Source organism: Chlamydotis macqueenii, chromosome 20, assembly GCF_036417535.1.
Source record: "Chlamydotis macqueenii isolate bChlMac1 chromosome 20, bChlMac1.mat, whole genome shotgun sequence".
Classification (NCBI taxonomy): Eukaryota; Metazoa; Chordata; class Aves; order Otidiformes; family Otididae; genus Chlamydotis; species Chlamydotis macqueenii.
The window spans coordinates 6607197-6630531 of NC_141575.1; the positions used below are offsets into that span (position 1 = coordinate 6607197).

The window sequence follows — 23335 nt, forward strand, 5'->3', positions numbered from 1 at the left end:
GCCCCACGCGGAACCGCCGCCCCCGGCAGCGCCGCCCGGTGCCCCCAGCGGAGCCCCCGTCCCCTCCCCGGGAGTACCGGCAGCAGCCGGGCGCTGGGCCGCGGCGGCCGGTCCGGGAGGAGCCCCGGCGCTGCCGGGCGCGGTGACCTCTGAGAGCCTGGGGAACGGAAAGCGGCCGCACGGAGCGGGACCGGCGCCGCGGGGCGGGGGAGAGAGGGAGGGCTTGGGTCTGCGACCAGACCTGCCTGCGGGGCTGACAGCGACCACCGCGGTCTGCTGGTGGCGGCTCCCCAGCGCCCAGGGAGGCTCCCGGGGTGTCCTCTTGGACAGGTGACCTTTTGGAAAGAAAAGCCACGATGTAATGCAGTGAGCCAAAGGAGTACCTTGACGGCAGGCAGGTACAGAGATCAGCGTGTTTCCCTGCTAGCATGAATCATCTCATTGGCGACGTCGGTCCCGGCAGGCCAGCAAGTTTGGAAGGTGCAGGCGTTGCTGGGCCGCAGAACAGTTCAGTCTCCTCCCGCTTCAGCTGCCCTGCTGTAAGCAGGGATGGTGCTTCCCCGCACCAGCTGCAATGACCTGTCGATTCATAAAAACACCGTGATTTGCAGCTGCAAGGTGCCAGCTAAAATGACAGTGCAGTTTTCCTTCAAAATGTAACCTGTGCCAAACTCTGCCTTTACATTAAATTTGTTATTCTGAAGTCATCGTAATCAGTTCACATCAGTGCGTGTTGTTTGCCTTCTCCTTGGACAAGTCCCTGATGCTGGAAAAGTCAGCTTTGCCAGTCATTTTTGTAGCAACAGCGTAAGCGTTATGTCGTTGGCGCGGAGCCACGGTGAGTCAGGCTTGGCTTTGGGCAGCTGCCTGGAGAGACAGACTGGGAGAGGAGATCGGTCTGAAGTCCAAAGTGGAGAATATTGGCACGGGTGGCCCCAGGAGTGCCAAGAGCGGTCCCAGGCCTCGCGTGCCAGTGCAGCCTGAAGTGTGGTTACAATACGGATGCAGCCTGCAAACGAGCAATATTTGCCAGAGGCTGGGTGGACCTGGAAGGCTGGTGATGGGGGAAAGGGAAGCTGCCTGTACTGCGGTTTCCTTTGGGTCCGTGGATGGTGGGAGGGTGCTGCTGCTCCGCGGAGAGGGCTGCTTCTGGGGGCCGTTGGGTATATTGCCTGCTCCTACGTCTCCAAGAGACCCGATGCTTTTGCGCGTTAAGATGGAGGCAAATCTATTAGAAAAATAAATTCGAAAAAACATTGGCAGCTGTAGTTCTAGTCACTTTCTGATTTCTGCACTTGGATTTTTTGGCATATTTCACATATCCATCTTTGACCCTTCAAAAACACACACGCGCTTGTTGCCCATGACTGGAAAGCACTGGTGACAGTCTGCTAGGCAGGCAACTTGCTGATCTATTGCCTGCGGAAAGCTGCCCGAGGATAACGATTAGGCCAACGTTAATGATTTGTCAGCATCTCTAGCTCGTTTATTTTTATCAACACACTGAGCTTAAACTAGAGACAGCATTGATCAGCGCAGCTATTGGCGCTCTTACTTCCATGTCCCCCTGCCCACATGTCATGCCTTGGGTCTGACTGAGGAGGGAGAGACCGGCTTGTACAAAAGGTCACAGCAGCAGCTCCGGGTGCTGCTCGGATATCCCAAATAAATCACGAGGATGAATGCTTTCCTTTGGTGTTATTTCTCTGGGACAGTTTAACCACTTTCCTCTCTGCTAACCTTCTGTATGACATTTTGGTGGTGGATCACAGGGAGCTCAGAAGTTGAAGGGCAGCTGATTTCTCCAGGGCTAGGCTCGACTGGCTGCATTGTGCTGGTCTCAGCAGAGAGGGAACAGAGGATTGTCAGAGCCACGGGAAGGCAGTCCTTGCCCTTTAGTGCTCTAAGCTGCTTGGACAAGTCCCAAGCACTGGCCCTTTCCAGCTGCACGTGGTAGTAGATTGTCAATGGGAATTTGTTTTCGAGTTCTCTGGCCATCGGTAGTAAACAGTGGAAGAACACTGGGTGCAGGGACCTCCTGTCTGATGGCACAGGAGAACTGGTAGGGATAGCAGAACACGTTTCCCAGCTGGTTCAGATCTTCCTGTTGATCTTGCCTTTCTGGAGAGATTCTCTCAAGCTTCAGGCAAAATCTATGAGAGGGACTTGTTCTGGAGTTGAAGCAGATTTGTCTTCAAAGCAGACACCATGCAAAGCACAGGACAGCTTCCTCCCACCTGCATTCCCTTAGCCAGGACGTCACGGACAGTGAGACAACGCTCTGCGGCCCATTTCATCCGTAACCACAAAGGAGAGGGCTGTGGATTGTGGATTTCCTTCTTTTTCAAAATTGAAGGCCCATCATCGTACTCATTTTTGTTGTTTGTACCACGTGCGTCTCAAAGGTCTCAGAGCTATCGTGGCACCCTTGAGAAGTCAGTGTTTTGTGTTGTCATCCCGACTCAGGACTCAGTGACCCAGAAGAGCAGGTTACACCCTTTAAACTCTCTCTGATCAGGATGTTAAGTACAATTTTTGTGATCGCTGAGTTTTTGGGTTTGGTTTTTTTTTGTGCTCAGCATCTGCTTTTGCTTGGAGACCTTTTGCCTCTTGAGCCAAAACCAGCAGAGACCCTATCTGAGATCCCCGCTGGAAAGGCTGTTGAAAGTTGTAGGTCAGAGCAGAGCAGGTCAGAAAGAGTTTAGGATTGGAACATGATCCTGCCAGTTACCTGCAGATAGAGTTCCCAGAGATGCTTATAGGAAGGAGAAACTATTGATCAAATTCAAGTAAAGCCGAGGACAAGTCTCATTCATCAGCTGTGCCTGCTTCTGCCTGTAAGGTTTTGCCAACTTACACGAGAACGAGATTTGGCCCAGGGAGACGAGGCCTGGGGTGGGCGTGCCGCAGGAGTGATCCAGCACAGCCATTCCTCCGTTGCTGAGCAAGGAGCAGTTCTGTTGATACCTACTTGCTTCTTGAGAGGCTCCTTTCTGTTAATTCCTTGGCCATCTCTTTGTGTCCGTTGCTGAAGCATGCCCTCGGAAAAATAATTAATGAAACGCAGAAGGAAAGAAGAAAAGAGCTTTGATTTCCAACTTGTGCTGCCTTCATGTTTATGTGGAAATCCACTCTGCAGCACAGGGAGGCATCAGAGGGCCAGGAGCCCGGCTGCTGGGTGGGCTCAGTTCACAGCTGTGCTCCCGTCACCCACAGAAACCATTTGGTGCCTGAATTTGAAAAGTTACCTCATCCACAGCCTTAACTGGTCCTTCATACGGAGTCATGGTTCAGGCAGTGGCTGAACAGAGCATCTGAAAGGGGAGGAGGGAAGGCACCTTTGGGGGTAGTGATTAAGGTGAGGAAACGGAGTTAAACTCTTCCATCTTCTACTGATAGTGCAGGAATGAAGGAAAGAGAGAGCACCGAGGCTTTAGAGGAGCGAGCTGGAGACACAGACAAGCGTCCTGATCTTTGCAGCTGCAGGATAAAGATCAGAAATGGAATACGGTTAAGGACATTTTGCAACAATTTCCTCGGCAATGGCTGCTCAGTTGTGGCATACAACAGACTCCACATACCAGTTGATAAGACACAGGTTTTACCTCAAAAATAAACATCACATTTTCTGTGTGTCCTTGGAAATACATAGAAGTGGTCACATTAGAGCTGCTTCTAATGTGATTTGACCCTTTGAAAGAGAAATGCCGTTGTTGGTCTTCAGTCACTTCTGCTGAATACCTCGAGGCTCCAGCAAGCCCTCCTTCAGGGCCACTGAGCGAGCCTTAATAGTAGAGCCATGAGATTTTCCAAATAAGAAAACATGCAGGAATAGTTTCCCCCAGTTATCTGCCTTCTTTATCTAGCACTAAAACCAAAGAAGGGCAAAAGTGTCTTGCCTTTTTCCAGGTCAGTCACTCATACTTTTTTCGACAGGTTCAGAATGGTTTAGGTGGGCACATCTCAGGGAGCTGGATGTACAGGTGTCCAGCACGTGCATAAACCTTGCCTTACAGTGCACTCAAAGGGAAACCAGACCAGTCTGTTTTTCCCTCTGGCTTCTGATGCACTTCACAGTCTAGTTCAAGGACTTGGATGAAGCTTCTGTCTTGGTGCTACAGAGAAACATTCAGCTTGAGCATGAAATTCCACTTGGAATAATAGCAAACAGAATTACACGCACAAGATATGGGACCACCAGATCCCACTGGGACTGTACAAACGATCGTCCCAACAGTAAATTTTCCGGTGGTTTACCCAACCCACTCTAAAGGAAACCAAGCAATGCGGTTTCTGCCACTTCCCTTTCAGAGGGCCTTTGTCACCCAGATAACCCCTGCAACGAGGAAACATTTTCTTGCTGTGTAGCCTCATTTCCAAACACATTTCACATTAGCTCATTCCCGCAGTGTCCCTGGGGGTGGGGATACCAAGGAATGAAGGGCATACTGCCAGAGAGGTCAGAGTGCTGCAGGTTCTTTTGAGGTCAGCAAGTGAGGGGCCATAAATACAAATATCAACATAGGACACTTGCCAATGCGCCTTTCTCAATGCTGCTTTTTTTCCCCCCTCTGCTTATAGCTGGCCTGATGTCCCTGTAAATTCATCCTGGAACTTCATTTGAGAAAAAGATCTACTGAATCAAAAGCTTCCGTCTGCTCTTCCCCTTCCGGTAACTTCCCTCAAGATGGCATCCGACAGCCCCGAGTCACTGATGACCTTGTGCACAGATTACTGCCTTCGCAACTTGGAGGGGACTCTCTGCTACCTGCTGGACAACGAAACGCTCCGGCTCCATCCTGACATCTTCCTGCCAAGCGAGATTTGTGACAAACTTGTCAATGAGTACGTTTCAGGCCTGGGGACATGCTGTTGTCTAGTTTGGGAAGGAGCCAGGAACTCAGGGAAGGGGAAGTATAGTTCTCTAAAAAGAGTGATGGGAAGGGGAAAAAATGGGGAAGAATTCACAGGGCTGGTTTGTTTGTTTGGTTTGGTTTGGTTTTCCCCAATTGATCATCATATTGGAAATAAGGATTTGCATTAACTTCAGAAGGAAATGTCCCGAGAGGTTATTGTATGGCTATATCTCATTCTAGTTTCTGTGTAAATCCCCGTTTCCATATAGGTAAACCCAGAGTGAAACAAGCAGTCACTGCTGCTTCCAAAAACATCGGTGAGCAACAAAGGAGTCCTCCCATTTCCCGTCAATGAAGCATTACAATTCTCTCTCAAACCAGAGAAATAAGAGGGCAAAGTGCTAACGTATTACATTTTAAGGCTGTTACTCCCATAGCTTTACAGAGCAACCTGTTGCCAGGGATTTATAATTTGTCTATCACAGTCTCTCTTGGCTGAACTTCTGCCCACAAAGTCTGTCAGAGAACTTTGGCCAGCTAATTTTCTGAAAATGAAAAATAAAATTACTAGCTTTAAACAGCTAGGAAAAAAAAAAATCCTGGAGTCTGTGCTTGCCAGAATCCAGTTTGCTCACACACAGGACCTTGCACAAATCTTTGCCTGAGATTTTCCTGAGGATTGTTAGTTCTGTGCGAGAAGAGCTAACAGACCAGTTCCCATTACCCCAAAGGCTATTCTGGATGATCAGGAGGGAATCTGCAGGTGCTTGCACACTTGGTCGCGTTTTCTCATGACTCATGAAGATGCTAGAGCTGTAGCTGAGCCTTCGTGTCATGCTGTGCTAACGCCATTGCCCCAATACAGGTACGTGGAGTTGGTGAAGACGGACAGCATCTTTGAACCCCACGAAAGCTTCTTCACCCTGTTCTCAGATCCCCGGAGCACCAGGCTAGCTCGGATCCACTTGCGGGAACAGATTGTGCAGGACCAGGACCTGGAAGCCATCAGGAAGCAGGTGGTATTGCACTGACAGCCTCCAGCTGCCACTTCGCGTAGCAGCACTGCTGCATGGGCACCAGCTAGGATCCCAGGAGCTCAGAGATTCCCAAGACTTTCACTGGTCAAGTTTTCTTTGGGACAACCTCAGCTTCTCCCTTCTCTGCTCCCAGAGCCACTGTAGGGAATGGGATGGGGACACTGGTCAGATTCAGTGATACGGGGTCTCATGCTCTCCCAATGGGAGGTGGTGCGGGAAGCAGGGTAGGCACTCTATCTGTGAAATATTTCTAACTTTGATTTCCCATCTTCCAGGATCTTGTTGAGCTCTACCTGACTAACTGTGAGAAGCTGACAGCCAAGAGTCTGCAAACCTTGGTGAGCTTCAGCCACACGCTTATCTCCCTTAGCCTCTTTGGCTGCTGTAATATCTTCTATGAGGAGGAAAACCCTGGAGGCTGTGAAGATGACTGTTTGGTGAACCCCACTCGCCAGGTCTTGGTCAAGGACTTTACTTTTGAAGGCTTTAGCCGCTTGCGCTTCCTGAACCTGGGTCGCTTGATTGAAGGGGTCAATGTGGAGACATTGCTTCGGCCTTTGGCCTCCCTTGCAGCTCTCGATCTCTCTGGGATCCAGCTGAACGATGTGGGATTTCTGACACAGTGGAAGGACAGTCTGGTTTCCTTAGTGCTTTACAACATGGACCTTTCAGAGGAGCATATCCAAGTGATCGCACAGCTTCGCAAGCTCAGGTCAGCAAATCTGTTCTTCCTTATTTATCCTTTTCCCGCTGATAGGGAAAGGTCTTTTAGGAGTGGTTTACTTGCCTGCTAATGGAGAGCCACCTCCTGCTGGTTTCAAATTATAAACCCTCCATGAACGGGCTCACCATTGACTCACTATACCTGTCTGACATGTCTAAAGCCAGCCTGCATTTTGCTTGCAAAAGAGCACCACTTACCGGAAACTCCCTCTTGGGAAAATGTAAACCAACACACACCCCCTCAAAAAAAACCCCACACCAAAAAAAAAAACCCCAAACAACCCAAAAACCAAAACCAAACCAAAACCAACCACCCCTGCCAGCCAAACAAAAAAGAACAGTCAAATACCTGAGAGATGGCAAAAAAAACCATACTACAGATGTGTACGTATACTAATATAGCAATAATCACACTATGAAACTCAGTCCTCCAAACCACTTGTCAAACGAGAATGTATGAAGTTTAAGCCTGGCTCGGAGATGAAACTAGGAAAAGCTCTGAGCTCAGACTGTCTACTCACTGTGCTCGGTGGAAGCACGCTGTGCGGGGATGGTGCAGCCAAGGGAACAAGCAGTGTAAATAAATAGGCTCTCCTCACCTAGCCGTGTTGCCAGTGAAATTATTTCCTGAAACAAAGTTGAGACAATTGCTATTCAAACTGCACAGTGGTATCAGGAAAGGGATCCAGGACTTTCCAAGTCAAAGAGAAAGGCCTTACTATTCACATGAAGGATACTCTGCAATGGTTTTGGTATCATCTCTACTGATGGCAGACACTAGAGGGTACCAAGTTAACATATGACCTGGGAATCTCAGGAAGTGTTTTGGATAAAATTTTCAGATTCCAGGTACTTGAACTCCCAGTGATTTGCAATGAAACTTGGTCTACAACAGGTAGAAGACACTTTTTTGAGTGGGCTGATGGCTCCTGGTTTAGGCAGTTTAGAGAAGTCTCCCGAGGGTCTGAGTTACTGCTGGGCAGGCACAAGCAGCCCCTGTCCTGTAAGGAACCCCACCTGCACACGATGGCTGGACAGTTTGTCCCACCACTCCCTTAGCATCAGGGTTTCCCCAAAGCTTAAGCATTTGAATACCTGAAGGTAAATGAAATCAGAGCAGTGTAATAGCCTGGGGTGGAAATAATAGAAGATTGGGGAAGCAAACAAAAACTTGTGTAACTTAATTTGTGGGATGAGGCAACATATGTTTCTGGGGATGCAAAGATCCTCTAGAGTATCTTAATCACCAGGCAGAAATGCTGAGATGGCTGCTGTGATTGACCTTGGGAAAAGCAGTTCCTGAGCCTGGAGCGATTTCCTTTGTGGTGTGTAGCCAAATGATTCATTGTGCTCCATTCTAGGTAGACCTCTACCAGTTAGACACAGGGCCAGATCCTGCTGCCTGATCCTACAGAACCACATTCCTTATCTTGTGAAGGAAATAATAATCATAATAAATAAATTAAAAATAATAACAACACTTGGCTTGTCATCTTCCTCTGGCAGAGAGGCAGAAGCCCCAGCTAATGCTTTCCATGCTGAGCTCCTCTCTGTCGTTTGCAGGCACTTGGATATCTCCCGAGACCATCTGTCCAGTTATTACAAATTCAAGCTGACCCGACGGGTTCTAAACCTGTTTGTGGAAAACCTGGTAAACCTCACTTCGCTCGATATCTCAGGGCACACCATGCTGGAGAACTGCACTATCCCAAGCATGGAGGAGAAGATGGGCCAGACAAGGTAAGGAAACAGCAATTATTGAGGTCTGCTTGGATGGATAGATCAGTCAAAGATTAATTAAGAACAGTTCCCTCCTCTAAGTTTCCAAATTCTCTAGGTCTAATTCATACTAAAAAGCAGGATACAACTGCTGCTAGTTTCTCCTGATAGTAGGGACTCGTATGGGAATCAGCTGTGATTCTTGTGTGTGACACACGTAAGGACTTTTAAGAGTAATAAAGGATTTGTCCTATCTGCCTCCAATACATACCTGCAGAAGTATTTCAGTTCTTTTCCAAACACATTATTCCAGGGATCTCTTGCAGTGGTTTATATTTCTTCTGAAAGGATTCCAAAGCCCTTTACACCTTTTCTACACAAAACATTCTTACTCTCACTGAAATCCAGGCTCTTCCAAGGCAGAACATTTCTACACCGAGTCAATACATCAATGTTCATAGGAGGGCTGAGTGATTTAGAAACTTAGAATCTAAAAGCATATTTTCAGGTGTGATCTGGATGCTGGGCAGATCAACTTTTGAAAATCCTAGTGCACCTCAACAGGGGCATACCTTGAGGTCTAGTTTTCCAGACAAGCTAACAACTCTGCCCTCCTATTCCTCAAGCACTTACTGAACAAAAGCAGACAAGTGAGAGAGTGCTGGCACCCATGCTGGTGAAAAACAATCCTAGCTCTTGGTCAATAAAGAACGTGGCAGCAAAACTAGTGATCTTGCATGATCAAAGCAGCAGACTAGCATGTTGATCAGCTGACATGTACTGCAGTTTGCAAACAGTATGGATCAGTGAAATCTACAGCTCTTTCCTAAGAAGAAATGTTCACCCCAGGTAGTGAATTTCCAGGACGTATTCTACCTGGGAAAGATGCATTCTGTCTGCACAAATTCTTACTGCTGTTTCTGTTGAACACATGTGGCCTTTCACTCAGTATCATCTGGGATGAATGTCTGATGCTGTGCTTACGAGAAGCTGACTGGCGTACAACTGAAGCGTAGCTGTTACTCTAGCTATGAAGCAGAACAGTCAGAGTGAGTGGAGAGCTGATAGCTGGCTCTGTGGCAGGAGACGCCTGAAGAAATACACAATCAATATGAGTGATTGGTTTGGTTTTTGGTTTTTTTGTTCCCCTTCAGTATTGAGCCAGCAAAGAGCAGCATTGCTCCCTTCCGAGGTCTGAAGCGACCACTCCAGTTCTTGGGCCTTTTTGAAACATCTCTCTGCCGCCTGACGCATATTCCAGCCTACAAGGTAATGAGACCACAAGAATATTGGCAGTAAGTACTTGGTAGAAGTTGAAAGAACATGAAAATTACTGGTTGCCTCTGAGTAGAGTGGAGTTCTTAGGGTCTCAAGTGTGACAACTGAGCTCTGATGTTTCCATAGCTACTTGATAATACAGGAAAACTGCCAGAAGGCGAGACCTGTACCCCACATGGTTTTTACAAGGGTTAAAAGAACGTGCCTCTTAGAGAAAGGCATGGAAATATCAACTTGTCTGAAGGACCAGGATGTCTGTGACTAGAAGAAAAGGATTTAAGATAATAAGTCTTACTTGTGAATAGCATCCTTCTGCCCCAAAGGTGCCATTTCTTGTCCGTCTGGGCTGAGAAATGATTCAACCTCTTTGCTCTCATCTTGCGCCTCATCCTGATAACAGGGCAGAGGGAAGTTGTAGCCTTCGACCTTTCAGAGTTCCCTTTTCGTGTTGGTTTTCCTCCTTCATCATTTCTTCCCTGATTCTTTTTGTTCTTCCATGACAGGTGAGTGGAGACAAGAACGAAGAGCAAGTCCTGAACGCTATTGAGGCTTACACTGAACACCGGCCAGAAATCACTTCCCGGGCCATCAACCTCCTTTTTGACATTGCCCGTATTGAACGCTGCAGCCAGCTGCTGCGAGCCCTTCAGGTAAGCCCCATTCATCTCACACCTACAAGGGAAATTTTGCAGTCCCAGCCTTTTCTTCACCCTGGGACACCATATCAGGCCATTCTGGAGAAAGTTCCAGTAGTGCAGTGGAACTGGGTGCCTTCATTTCATAAGCGTGTTCCTGTAATGCCTGGGCCACATGTTCCTTGCAGGCTTGTGATGGTCTTTGCCCCACACAGCCGAAACAGTCACTCCAAGACTCAACAGCAAGTCAGTGGCACTGAGGTTTTGTGTTGCTTCTCTGCAGCTGGTGATCACAGCCCTCAAGTGCCACAAGGATGACAAAAACATCCAGGTGACAGGCAGCGCGGCGCTGTTCTACCTGACCAACTCCGAGTACCGCATGGAGCAGAGCGTGAAGCTGCGGCGCCAGGTCATCCAGGTGGTGCTGAATGGCATGGAGTCCTACCAGGAAGTCACAGTAAGAGCAGCCCAGCCTCCTTTGGCTCCCATAGTCCTCCTTCCCTGTGTTAAGTCTTTAGCCTGGTGTTAGCATCTGGGTCTTCTAAGCCTCCAGGATGTGAGCCAAGAGAAGCTATTACCTAGATCTTCTCCTTGCCTTCCCTCAGTGGTGGGGATTACATGCAGGGTGCTCCTTATCTGCACAATGTTCTCCAGGACAAGGGGAAGAAAGCGATTATAGCAAGGCTTCTTTTTTTTATCCGATAATAGCGGTCAAAGGGTGTGTATGACACACAGCACAGAGTCTAGCACTGTGGGGTGAGAAGAATGTGAGCATTGTGGGACATTATCTCAATACGCTGTATTGGAAACTAGCTGACGTTATAGGCTATGATGCCACTGGGTTGCAAAATGGCAATTTTTCTGGTAACAGAAATTTTAGTGGATGTAGTCAAGCAAGAAGATGGTTTCAGTACCAGGCAGCAAGGAAACATGAGGTGATGGGGTCCATGTTTTCGTAGCCACTTGTCCCAGCATTTGCTTCCTTCTGACTCAGGTACAGCGAAACTGCTGCTTGACACTGTGTAACTTCAGCATTCCTGAGGAGCTGGAGTTCCAGTACCGCCGCGTCAACGAGCTGCTGCTGAACATCCTCAACCAGAGCCGACAGGATGAGTCTATCCAGCGCATCGCTGTGCATCTCTGTAATGCTCTGGTCTGCCAGGTGGACAACGATCACAAAGAAGCTGTGGGCAAGATGGGGTTTGTCATGGTTGGTATGGTCCCACGGTGTCTACTTATCCTTAACCCAGGCTAGCACAGTTCCCTTGCAGCAGTCCACCAAATGCATTCAGCCAGTAATCGAAGCTTACAATGGCACAGGAGGGAACTAGCGTCCTAGCGATGCCACCCTCTCCTGGAATCTGCCCCTCCATGTGACATCTTTTACTTGCTTACCTGGAAGTCATGATCTCAGAGACAGGCTGGCTGTGAGAGCAGGGAGGCAGTGTAACCTTATACCGTACCTCTTCACTGCATCATGTTATTTCCAGAACTGGCACCACCTTGTGATTAGCTCCTTCTGCATCTCCCTAAGTTTGCATCAGCTTCCCAACTCATGTCAACCCACATCCCTCACCTTTTCAAAGAATTGCAGAGGCCATTGCTTTGGTGCAGTTACACCACATTCCAGGCTTCGTCATACAGATCAAAACTGACTTGACTGCAAACTCGACAGCTCGAGGACTGTGACATAGTTGAGCTCTGTGTATACTTGCAACACTGAACATAACCCAGTCCTACTGCTTTAGGGAAAGAGATGCCAAGTAGGTTCTCTACAAAGGATCAAAACTGCATACGCCTGCCAATTGGCTCTAGGCAGCCCTGCAGTACTACAGCTGTTAGTTTCAGCTCTGTGATTCTTGAACTGTTTCTCACTCTTCCCCTTCCTCTGCCCACAGACAATGCTAAAGTTGATTCAGAAGAAGTTGGCTGATAAAACGGTGAGTGTTTCCCCCAAAATGTATACCTAGAGTATTTTCTCTTCAGTCCGAGTTAGGAATGGAGATGAGTCCAGAGTGCCAGCTCAGCTTCTCTAACAAACACAAGACATCTCAGCTGGTGCTGCAGAATTTCCTGTCCCAGGCTGAGGGCAGGTTAATGTGACAGGGAGGCAGAAATATTAAACAAAACACCCACTTGCTGACAAGTTGAAAGTGAATAACAAGGTTTTCTTACCTCTGAAGCCATTTAGGGTGATACCAGGGAGGAAACACAAGTGGTTGGTTTGCACTGGGCTCCCATATTAGCAAAACTCTGTTTCTATCCCTTTCTCTTCGGCTCTCTAGTGTGATCAGGTGATGGAGTTCTCCTGGAGTGCCCTGTGGAACATCACTGATGAGACCCCCGATAACTGTGAGATGTTCCTTAACTACAGTGGCATGAAACTGTTCTTGGAGTGCTTGAAAGTAAGTACATCTGGTTTCCTCTAGAGGAACGCTGACATTAGCAGTGGAGATGCAGGTACCTGGGCAGGACCCCTGGCTACACTAATCTATAAGCAGTACTTCTTATGTTGCACAAACAGAAAAGAAAAAAAAAAACTTGCGTATTTTCTGCTTTCTCAAATCCATCCGCCCAACCAGTAGAAGAACAGAGAAACTTACATTCACCACATCTTCCTCTTTCCTCATCTTGCACGCAGTCTCCTATAAGTAGAGCAGCAGCGAGTAGTGGGCCCTGGCCTTGATTCTCTCCTTTCACACCTATCTTGAACACCAGATGTCCCATTTATCATCTGCTAAAGAGCCATTGCTGACTGCCCAAAAATACCCAGCCTTTCTAGACATGCTGTACTACCTTTCTCCAGGGTTGCTTGTTCTCACCATCACCACGGCTCTACTTCTGTATCATCCTGTTCTTTGTTTGCTTAGGAGTTCCCAGAGAAACAGGAGCTGCATCGGAATATGCTGGGCCTCCTGGGCAATGTCGCAGAGGTGAAGGAGCTCCGCCCGCAGCTCATGACCTCCCAGTTCATCAGTGTGTTCAGGTGAGTGCCTGGCTAACGAGCAGCTGGGCTGGGGCAGGGTGAACGCTCTGGAGCTCGGCTCCTGAATCATCTGGAGATTTTTGGTACATCAGCACCTCTAAATGATCTCTTCTCTTTTGGCAGCAACCTGCTGGAGAGCAAAGCAGATGGGATCGAGGTATCCTATAATGCCTGTGGTGTGCTCTCCCATATCATGTTTGATGGTCCAGAGGCTTGGGGTATATGTGAGCCCCACCGAGAGGAAGTTGTAAAGAGGATGTGGGCAGCCATCCAGAGCTGGGATATCAACTCCAGGAGAAATATCAATTACAGGTGAGGAATAGAAAAGCTTGGCCCACTCACCTAGGGGCCAGGATTGTCACAGGAAGCAAGCACCGACAGAGAAAAGGGGCGAGGTCTAGCCTAGCATGGAGGCTCTGCTTAGACTGAAGGAGAAACATGCTCAGGGACATATTATTTCATGAGAGTTTTACGTCTTCCTTTGAAACATGTTACACAGGCTGCTGAAATTAGACACCTTGCCTGACAATTCCTATGGGAGAAGAGTGGGAGCCCAACAGAATTTCTCTTGCATGTTTCTGGTGAAATGACAGAGTTCAGCAAACCCACGATCTGACTATCTGGGACTGCCTAAACATTTTCCGCTGAGACTGTTGTCCTTTGCACCTCTTTAAGTCTGTTTCCTTCCGACACTCACATGGATTGCTGTAGTATTCACTTGCCTCTGGGGGATATTTAGACGCAGTTCCAATAAATCCCTTCAAGGTTAATACAACTGGTGGAATCCTCTAAAGTCCTTCCTGTAAAAGGGTATCGGGTGCTCTGTATTCCCCTAGTGCCTGGCAGGGATCCAGAACAATTGGCGTTCCAAAGCCTGAGCTACAGTATAGACACATTATTGTTGTTCAGAAGAAACGCAGCAACCGTTGCACGTGAGCAGCCAGCTTTGGCTGGGTATAGTTGTGCTTTGGCCCCTCTATAGAAAGATCAGTGCTGCTGGGTTTCACCTGTAGTGAGGAAATGACTGACAGAGATTGGAAATCATTTCTTGGACTCAGTTGCTTTTGTTGCAGCTGTTTATCTGGGTGGCATGTTTGTGCTGTAGTGCTAGGGCCTGTAAGCCTGCCAGCGCTGCTGTGTGACACAGACGTAGTCTTTGATGCCAGAATCTTTGGCATGCCAATGGATTTACTGCTATGGTATCTATGAGCACAGCGTTTGTACTGCTTTGAGTGGCAAAGGTGCCGAGAGAAGCAGCTCTTTGATTTTTAACAACTTCTGCAATATTTCTGTGCAGGTCATTTGAACCAATCCTTCGACTTCTTCCACAAGGGATCTCCCCAGTCAGCCAGCACTGGGCTACCTGGGCACTGTATAACCTGGTCTCTGTCTACCGTAAGTTCCCTTTTCAAAATCACATCCATTGCACTGTAGAAGTCGAGGGTGTAGATCTGAGCTTGTTAGCAGAAAGGTCTTCCCGGTTTAGCTGTGTAGGTAGAGAGAACCTTCTTTGAATGATGCAGGAGTGTCCAGGCAACACAGCCAAACAAAAACCAATGAGCGGGCGTAGGAAATTCCTTTCACTGTTTTGATCCTTCTGGCCATGCTCTTGTGTCTGTTGTTTTCACAGCCAGGCACCCTTAGCAGGCTGGCTCTGTAAAAAATAAAAGTTTTGTGGCTTTTCAGGCAACAAGTTTCTCCTTCCCCTCCTGCCACCCTTTATACTGCTCCTGTGAAAGTTCACAGGGACCTGTTTTATTTTTTTCTCTGCAGCTGACAAGTACTGCCCACTGCTGATCAAAGAAGGTGGGATTCCCCTTCTGAAGGACATGATTAAAATGGCCTCGGCACGGCAAGAGACCAAGGAAATGGCCCAGTAAGAAACCAATGCACTATAATCAAACATTCAGTTTAGCTTTAGTTTAGTTGTTATTCTTCTACATCAAGTAAGGCTACCAAAGAAAGGCCTGTTCTGATATGTACGTGGGGTAAGAAGCGAACACAGGAGGAGAGCAGGAAAAAGAGGGTGAAAACAGAAGACTAGAGAGGTGTTTATAGGTGGGCAGTATGCACAGATCATTCAGGGTTGATGGATGCTGGGCAAATTTGTTATAGCAGTGGCTTGTTGGACAGGGGAACCACATTGCTAATTGCATCTTACTCTGACAGTCTCCAGCCATCACTGTTCTTCATACTTGTGGGCTCCCTGTCCAGAATCATACTGGCCTGTCGCTAAAACTCTGACTGGGCGGTTAAAATGAGAGGATGGAGAGAGTCCATCACCTTTGTGAGGTTCCCCAACTTACTTTGTTATGTGACCTTCCTTTGGAGTCATTCTCCCAGAGTTTTAAAAGCCAGCGGCAGTTTCTAATCATTGGAAAACTGAGAGCTATAACGTCATACCTGCAGGATGACTGTAAGAGAGGCAGAGGCGGGCTGGCAATCCGTACCTCGTGGGTGGGCAGCAGGCATTCCACGTAGCTGAAGGGCTGCTGAATGCTCAGGGTGGCTGAAGCCTGCAGAAGATACTCACAGTTAGACAGATTGCGTATGGTGATGGGACAGTGCAAGAATGGTAAATGAACAGGAAAAGCAGAGACAGGTACAGCAGAGAGGATGACTAACATCTACACGCACGTGTTTCCTGACGTGATTCAAAGTTCTCTGATGATTTGCATATGGGGGTGATGAATGAACAGTCACATATGGTTCTGGATGTATACTAACGTGAATTTCTGAAGGGATGAACAGTGAGCTCTGAGCTCTTTTGTGGAGTATACTGGTTTTGACACAAATATCGGCTGATGCATATCTCAGAAGAGACTGCCTGCTGCAAATAGCGTACATTTACATAGAGATCAAGCTGTTGGACAGTTCTTACGTTACTGTCCCACAACTGTCATGCAATAAGCTTTAAACTAAACCCGTTCTCCTTGTCCTTGTTTTATCCATAGGAAAGTTATAGAGCACTGCAGTAACTTTAAGGAGGAGAACATGGACACTTCCAGATAGAGGCAATCACCTAACGCCTCTTGCCAGCACTGTATCCAGCTTCTCTCTAATTCACTGTATATAGGGAGGACTCTTTCTTACCAACTCGCCCGTTGGAAGGAAACTTTATGTGTGTGTGTGAGACCCTCAGTAGATGAAGGTGAACAGGGGAGGGGGGAGGGACTTTTTGCACAACAAAATGCTTTCCTTAATTAGTGGACTTTTTTTTGTTATGAAGTTTCAGGTTGAAGTTCTGTGTGTATGATTTCTGTATAAAAAGAAAACAAAAAGCAAAGACAACTACATTATGTATCTTTTAACCTTTTTATTTTAGACCACACAGAGAGCCTCAAATGATCATGAGCTTGAAGACCTACTTGTGTGATCGCTAGTGTGACATTTTTATTTCCCACTTTTTAGAAAATTCCCTTTTGCTGTATTGCATGAGGTTCTGTAATGTCTGCAAGAACACCAGTCCTGAATTGGTATTGGCTGCTCAATGGGCTTACAGGCAGCAATGAGTTATTTATTAGGTTACAGAGGTTGGGGGACACAATACCGGAGAGTTAGACCAAAAGAACTGACCTTTTAAATTATATTTATAAATGGAGGAAATGAGGAAGAAAGATCTTTAAAGTCCCCTTTAAACCCCTTAAGGGTTTTTTTATAGAAGACTCACATTAATGGAAGCATTGCTAACTGTACGTGGGTCATTCGGAAGCAAGACATTCCCATTAAAGTCAAGAGGTCTGTTTAGTCCCCTTCGGGGGTACAGCAGGGTCTGCCACTCCACCCAGCCTCATAAGGTCAGGAAAGACCAGTAAAACCAGTTACACATCCTTGGCAACACAGAACTTTTCTCTCTAAGGGAGCCTGTGCAACAAGGAACAAGGTTTGTTCACAAAGGGCTACACATCTTCATTCCAGTCCTTCGCCCCTTTTTAGTTTTGTTCTGTTTTACGGGGAAGGGCTACAAATGCCAGAAAGTGTTTCCCCTCTGCATAATAAGCTCTACTAGGCCCCAGTCCAGAGCGGCTTGTACCACCTGTGCAAATCCCAGTAACGGACTGGAGCTGTTCTGCTCTTTTTCAGTCTGCATCAGTGCAAGCTGGGCTCAGTGGCAAAGAGATCTCCCCTTTTAGGAAGCTCACTGCAGCACAAATGCTGTAATTCGAGGTGCTAAAGTCCTCTTCTAAGACTGGGGAGTCTCCAGGCAGCCTTTGGAGGGCAATCCCATGAAAGAGCACCTCTTGTTCCACCCCAGCGTCTTCCCCCTCTTCTGGGAAGCAGAAGGCCCTGTTCTTATCTGACTCCCACTAGCACTTACCAGTGCAGTCCTGCTCTCAGCAGCAGGAGCTTTACTCCAATTTGGGTGATGTAGGTGAGAGGAGAGTCCCACAGAGGTGGTCTTTACCTGTAAGACTCTAGACCTATAAAGGCTCAAGAAGCCAAAGGCCAAGGTTTGCCTCACAGTCGGGCACTCAACCACACAGCGTGCAGTCCATGCTTAGAGCCCTCCGCTTGCCACAGTTCTTTCGCGATTCACAAACCTTCCCTTAGAAGGGATTTAGAAAAGATTTTATGTCAGTAAGAGGAGGCCATGGCTGTGTGAGTCAGGACATTTCAGGCCTCTGAGCACAGTAACCCTTGCTGCTCTCTTCCCTTGTATCCATTGCTCTCAGATTTGACTCGCTGCTATGAGGTTCTTCTAATGCTCAGAGTTAATGTTGTCATTGCTGAGCACGTTATAGATGGATCCTAGATACACAAACTGACACTTTAAAAGACAGAACAGAGCTGCCCTGGAGAGGTTTACTTTTTCTGCGAATATGGTGTTATTCAATGTCTTTTTTTTCTTTTTAACCATATGTCATTTGTTTTGATATTGTGAGATCTGTACTTTTACTTTAAGTATTTTTCAAACTTATATATATTTTTGTGTCACTTTTGAATTGTTTTCATACGGTTTGCAAAACTTGACAAATTATACTTTTTTGCAGTTGTTTGATTGAAATGTATTTTTCTCTCTTTTATTCCTGTTCCCCAAGAATTTGTGTCCCTTATTTTGAGATCTGTTTTCTGTATAACATTTGCTGATCTTCCTTCTAGATGCAAAACTAAGAGAGAGTTCAAATACTGCCAACCAGCCTCAGAGCATTAGGGGAGTCAGGCTTTGCTCATTTAATTATCCATTTAGTGCTGCTGGCTTTTTGAAGTTGTTTCACATCACAGTGCCACCCACTGGGCTTTCTTCCTTTCCAATGCCCACATAGTGAAAGCTCCTACCACTAAAATCTTGAATCGCGTGACAGAGAGCACTCAAGATTCCGACTGTGTTGACGCGGTGGGAGCGGAGCAGAAGGGGACACATCACAGATGCCAGAGGTATCAGAAACCCATGTCCCCAGAATGCCGCTGCCACATGTGGGAGACAGCTGGAGCTCAGGAACTCCCATGTCAACTAGAGCGGACCTCAGCCTTGCGTTGTAATCAGAGCCATACAATCAGGCTTTAGGCTGAGAATCTGGCACAACTACATCAAGGTTAATGAACAACCGATGGCTTGGTTCTGTCCGCCTCAAGACCCCAGAGGTTTGGGTTTTTCAAACCAGTGCCCCTGCAAGTTCAGCTAATACTGGAGCCTCACCTGCTGCAAGCTGGACCATGGTATCCCAAACAAACAAGATCCAAGCTACATCAGACCTTTGTTTTGCACTATAATGATAACCTCAATCCTCACTGCTCACATTTCCTCATCAAGCTGTACCTGAGCCTGAACCAGGATAAAAAGATTTCAGATTCCCAGCAACGTGGAGATTAATGGAGTCAGGCCTGCCTGCCGGAGAAGCTTAGCTTTCTGAAATCTGTCACTGATCTCAGGGGGAAGGGGGAACTATAACTGATTCATTACACCTAGCTACACATAAGATTTTGAGTCAGGCCACCAGCAAGGTAAATTCCCGAGACAGCATTTTAGAAGAAATAGCATCCCCGTTAGAGTGGCAAGAGCTTTGGCTACAAGCTTCAATGTATTCAAGCCAACAAACTTTGTGAGCTAAAAAATAACATTTCCTTTCAGTAAAGGAGCAAAAGAGAGAAAGGTATCCTCTGAACACCTGAGTGTAATCCAGGAATTCCTGTAATCGGGAGTTTGAAACCAGGTTGTACCTTGGTTTCCCTAACTGAAACAAAAGGAGCTGTTGCACCCTAGGCATAATGCGTGCACCATGATCTGAAAGCACTTTTTGGAGCAGAGGAGTTAATGAATTGCTGACACAGACCTAGTGCTCAGGACAGACCAGGATACTTGTCTGCAGCCATCATACCAATATTCTGCAAAGGAGAGGAAGGCAAAGTGGCTGATTTTTTTTATTAAGGTCTAATGTAAAAGGGGAAGTTGGATACCCTGAAATGCTTGACTGTTACAGAGAAGCCTCTCAGGCCTTCCAGCTTTGCTGGAGCAAAGGAGTGAACCAGGAGACTACAACTCCACACAAAATTAGAGACCCAACGACCAACCTTGCCCAGAAAACTAGAACAGGGTTCTATCTGTCAAATGCAAATCCAGCTGGAGAGAAGTTCATAGTGTATAAAGATACAGCAGAGGGGCTCCTTGTGCTCTGTAGCTGTTGTCCCGTTAAGACTCTTACTCACGTTTTCACTACTACATTTCTTTTAAAAATTCAAAAGCTTGGCAAGCAGTACATGAACACAACTCCGTAGTTCTCTGCAGAGACTATGCCAACAAAAAAACCCTTTACCTTGACTGTATGTAGTTTCCTTCCTGGCTGGAGGATGCGTCGTCGTTCAGTGGCCCAAGTCAACAACAGAGCAGTCCTCAGCATGCACGGTGTTGGGTGTCTGCCATTTTCTCTGGAAAAGATAAGAGCAAGTTGATGGGCAACTTTCCATAAGTGCTTCCATTTTACAAGACCCAGCAGCACTAGACTTGCTCATCTAGACCAACCCAAGAATGTTTAGCACTGATGTTTTGGCAATTAGTAACATTGCAGATTAATTATCTGCTTCATGGCTGTTATTACCCTGCATCTCCCTACTGGCCTAAATTATATCTGTTCAGCACTGAATCCTACCCAGTTTTTCACTTTGGTTGTGCTTCTGCTGCAGTCACTCTGGTCTCTGCAAAGAGAAGTGGGAAGAAGAGTCTTGGAGCTGTGAGCCTGTTCCCCTCATCACTTGAAGAAGGCAATTAATTACCAGTAGAGCAAGAGCTATAGGGGCACTGCATTCAGGCACTACGCCACAGAAAAGATGTTAGAGAGACTGTAAGGGAGGAACCTGATGCAGCTCAGGTGTCAGAGGGTAGCTTGTGCTGGAAAAAGAGAATTAAAAGTAGGGAAACAGCTGGTCTCCACGACAACAATGTGTATGAAGCACAGAGGGTAATGGTCATCAGGAATGGACGAAAAGCAACATGGGGGCTGGCTGAGAAGACAGCACTTAAAAAAAAAGAATAAGGGAGATTTCCCACTGAACTGAAACACTTCTGCTTAGCAGACTATATTTTCCTTTAATTTCATTGTCACTGATTCTTTCTGTAATTCTTTTCTTGTTTAAAAAAAAAAAAGTTTTTAAGCTAACAAAATATGTATTTCCTTGTTTTGCTTAAAGAAAATAACCTCAATTATAATGAGCAAGTGTCTGCTTTTACTCTGTCCATTGACCTGCCTAATGTTGAGAGGCCTGGTTCAAACGTTTGTACATGGTGAAACCAAGCAAAAAAAAAAATGCACAACTGTTGCTTCCTTACAATTCTGAATGAATTAACTTTTCTGTTGTATCCATTGGATACCCGCTGTGTATTAAACCTAGTGCTTAACAATGTCTTCTTCCTTTGGTCTATGAATGTGGTTTATTTACCTACATTACCGGTCCATTTGCTGTCATATATTTCATTAAAAATGAAAGGAACTGCCGTGTATTGATGGTGCAGTTCAGTGGCTTTTCCTTTCATCACTCCAAGGGATACAATACCATTTGTCAATAGAAAAGAGGCGTGGAGGAAGAAAGTATTGTTATGAAATTATGTGAGAGGAGGAAAAAAAAATCAGAACAGTATTTGACTGTACAGCTTGTCTCTGGACTCTGTAACAGATCTGCGGCTTGCATTCCACAGCCTAAGCTTTGTAAGTGGGCAGAAGCTCAGTACTTAAGGAAAGACTAGCTTAAAACAGTCAATCCACTCTAGGGCCAGCGTGACTTTTTTCTTAAGACCCTGGTCCTGTAAGGGTTCAACTGCCATTTAATTAAGTGGTCACTGTAAACTTTCTAAAGGATCAGACTCTAAGTGGCCGAAGTAGGAGGAGGAATCAGGTGAAGTTGAACTGCCTCTAGGAAGCTGAAAATGTACCAAGTTGTAAGAGTACAGAGAGATCCCTTAGGCTTCCAGCTGCATTAAATTCCTAGCTGGAATGCCATAAGAATCTAGATTCTCCACTCAGAAACATGCTAGTAGAGGTTTTCTGGAACTAAGCTTAATTTCAGCTAGTCATTTAGGTTGGAACCTTTGAGACAGATAAGCTCTGGTGTCTCTAAGACAAGTTTCAAAGCTGTACGAAAAGATAAAAAGCGTAACATGCACCAAATTATTCTAATCACAAAGACGATGACAATGCATTCCTTAGAACAGATTATTGTGGAATATCAAAACGTTTCTACTTTCAACTGGGTAATATTGTTAATACTCAAATTCCCTTCATTAAGCTTTAAAATTTACACCTCTCTGCAAAGAATGGTAAGATACTACCCACCTTTTTTTTTCTGTTTGTAGACAGAGCCTGATGTTACTGAGCTTCCTACTGGTCTGAAAAGCTTCCTTTGCAGCTCAAGGAACATAAAGATTTTTAGGATATTTAAAAGAGGCAGAGTGTAGCAGGGCCATCTCACAAACTCTGTATGTGAGGTTTGAAAAGCACTGATGCAGTCTATGAGGTGTCTGAGGGAGGATTTTTGTAGGTTTTGCATTTACCTAGGGGAAAAAAAAAAAAGAAAGAAAAAGTATTTGAATGACTGTTGGAAATTTAGACTGCAATTTTTACTAACATTTCAGCACAGCTGCTTCAGGTGAACCATTTAAGTGACCTGTGCAGCCAGGTGCTTTCCTGGAATCAGCAGGTGGCCACTGACTCACTTAAAAGAGACTGAAGTAATCAAGAACACTCCATTTCTGGTCAAGCAATAGCAAAGAACCAGCTATTTTTCAGGTGCTGGAGGATAACTCTGTAAAGAATGCAATTTTTCTTTACAAATTTTTTTACTGGGAAACAAAGTAACAAAAGCAGCAAGATATATCTATGTTAAAACTGGAAAGAGTTTAAAAACACTGATTTCAGAACTTTTACAGGCCTGCAGTGAGATTCATCTCCCCTAAACAGACAGAAACTTGAAGCATAAGCACGTACATCCAAGCTAGTCTTCTTGGCTTTTTTTTTTTTATTGTTAGCAAGAGATAAAAATGCATCTAGGGTGCAATTCAACTACTTCTAGATGTCTGCTTCCAGATGAGAAGGACCACTCTCTAAACATGCCTGCTTCCCTCTGCTGCTGTCGGGGGAAGTCTAATGTCCTCGCTGAGGTATGAACGTCTTCACTGCAGACATCTGAAGTTAGATTAAATCCCACCCCGGCGGCCTCCTACCCAAGTTATGTCAGGCCTTTACAAGCTCCATTTGCATTAGTAGGACTGTCTAAATGTGCTCAGCCAGGCACAGCCCCTGCATTTCTCCCTAGGGGATGGAAATCAACAGATGAAATGATCAAATTGGCGAGCCCAGAGTTACACTGCGGTGCACGTCTCACCCAGAGCTCTCACCTTCGAGCAGCCCACCTCTGCGAGACCCCTTCCATCGCTCACAGGGATGTGCAGCCGTATTTGCCTCGGGTGCAGAGGAATTTTACCACTTGGCCCTCAAGGGCCCCAGCCCTGTGCCCCCCACAATTCCTGCAGAAATGAAACCCGCCTGAGCCCGGGGGTCAGGGTGGGAGACAAGCGGGAATGGGGGGCTGCAGGAAAGAGCCTTTCTCCCGGGAAAGGCCCCAGCGGCGGAGGGCGAGCATGCGGGGCAAAACACAGGCAGGCAGTGTGAGGAG

At 46.5% G+C, this 23335-nt stretch overlaps 2 protein-coding genes across 3 annotated transcripts in view; one reads left to right on the forward strand and one right to left on the reverse strand.

Annotated features, from left to right (window-relative positions):
• Positions 1–2864, reverse strand: part of TBC1D13 (TBC1 domain family member 13) — a 14709-nt gene extending 11845 nt beyond the window's left edge. Inside the window, exon 1 of one of the 2 annotated variants that reach the window (XM_086764176.1) lies at positions 384–2858. In XM_086764176.1, the coding sequence (XP_086620302.1) occupies positions 384–430 (47 nt within the window). In that variant the 5' untranslated portion in view covers positions 431–2858. Of the gene's footprint in view, positions 1–383 lie in introns of both variants that reach the window. The other variant, XM_086764179.1, reaches the window with a different exon arrangement.
• The window catches only part of ZER1 (zyg-11 related cell cycle regulator), a 21315-nt gene extending 237 nt beyond the window's left edge, over positions 1–21078 (forward strand). Inside the window, exons 2-16 of the mRNA XM_086764167.1 lie at positions 4582–4845; positions 5722–5872; positions 6169–6605; positions 8180–8356; positions 9490–9604; positions 10117–10263; positions 10532–10705; positions 11243–11458; positions 12147–12188; positions 12534–12653; positions 13119–13234; positions 13358–13546; positions 14532–14629; positions 15008–15110; positions 16189–21078. Of these exons, the coding sequence (XP_086620293.1) occupies positions 4688–4845; positions 5722–5872; positions 6169–6605; positions 8180–8356; positions 9490–9604; positions 10117–10263; positions 10532–10705; positions 11243–11458; positions 12147–12188; positions 12534–12653; positions 13119–13234; positions 13358–13546; positions 14532–14629; positions 15008–15110; positions 16189–16246 (2301 nt within the window). The 5' untranslated portion in view covers positions 4582–4687 and the 3' untranslated portion in view covers positions 16247–21078. The remainder of the gene's footprint in view (positions 1–4581; positions 4846–5721; positions 5873–6168; positions 6606–8179; positions 8357–9489; positions 9605–10116; positions 10264–10531; positions 10706–11242; positions 11459–12146; positions 12189–12533; positions 12654–13118; positions 13235–13357; positions 13547–14531; positions 14630–15007; positions 15111–16188) is intronic.
• The last annotated feature ends 2257 nt before the right edge of the window (positions 21079–23335 follow it).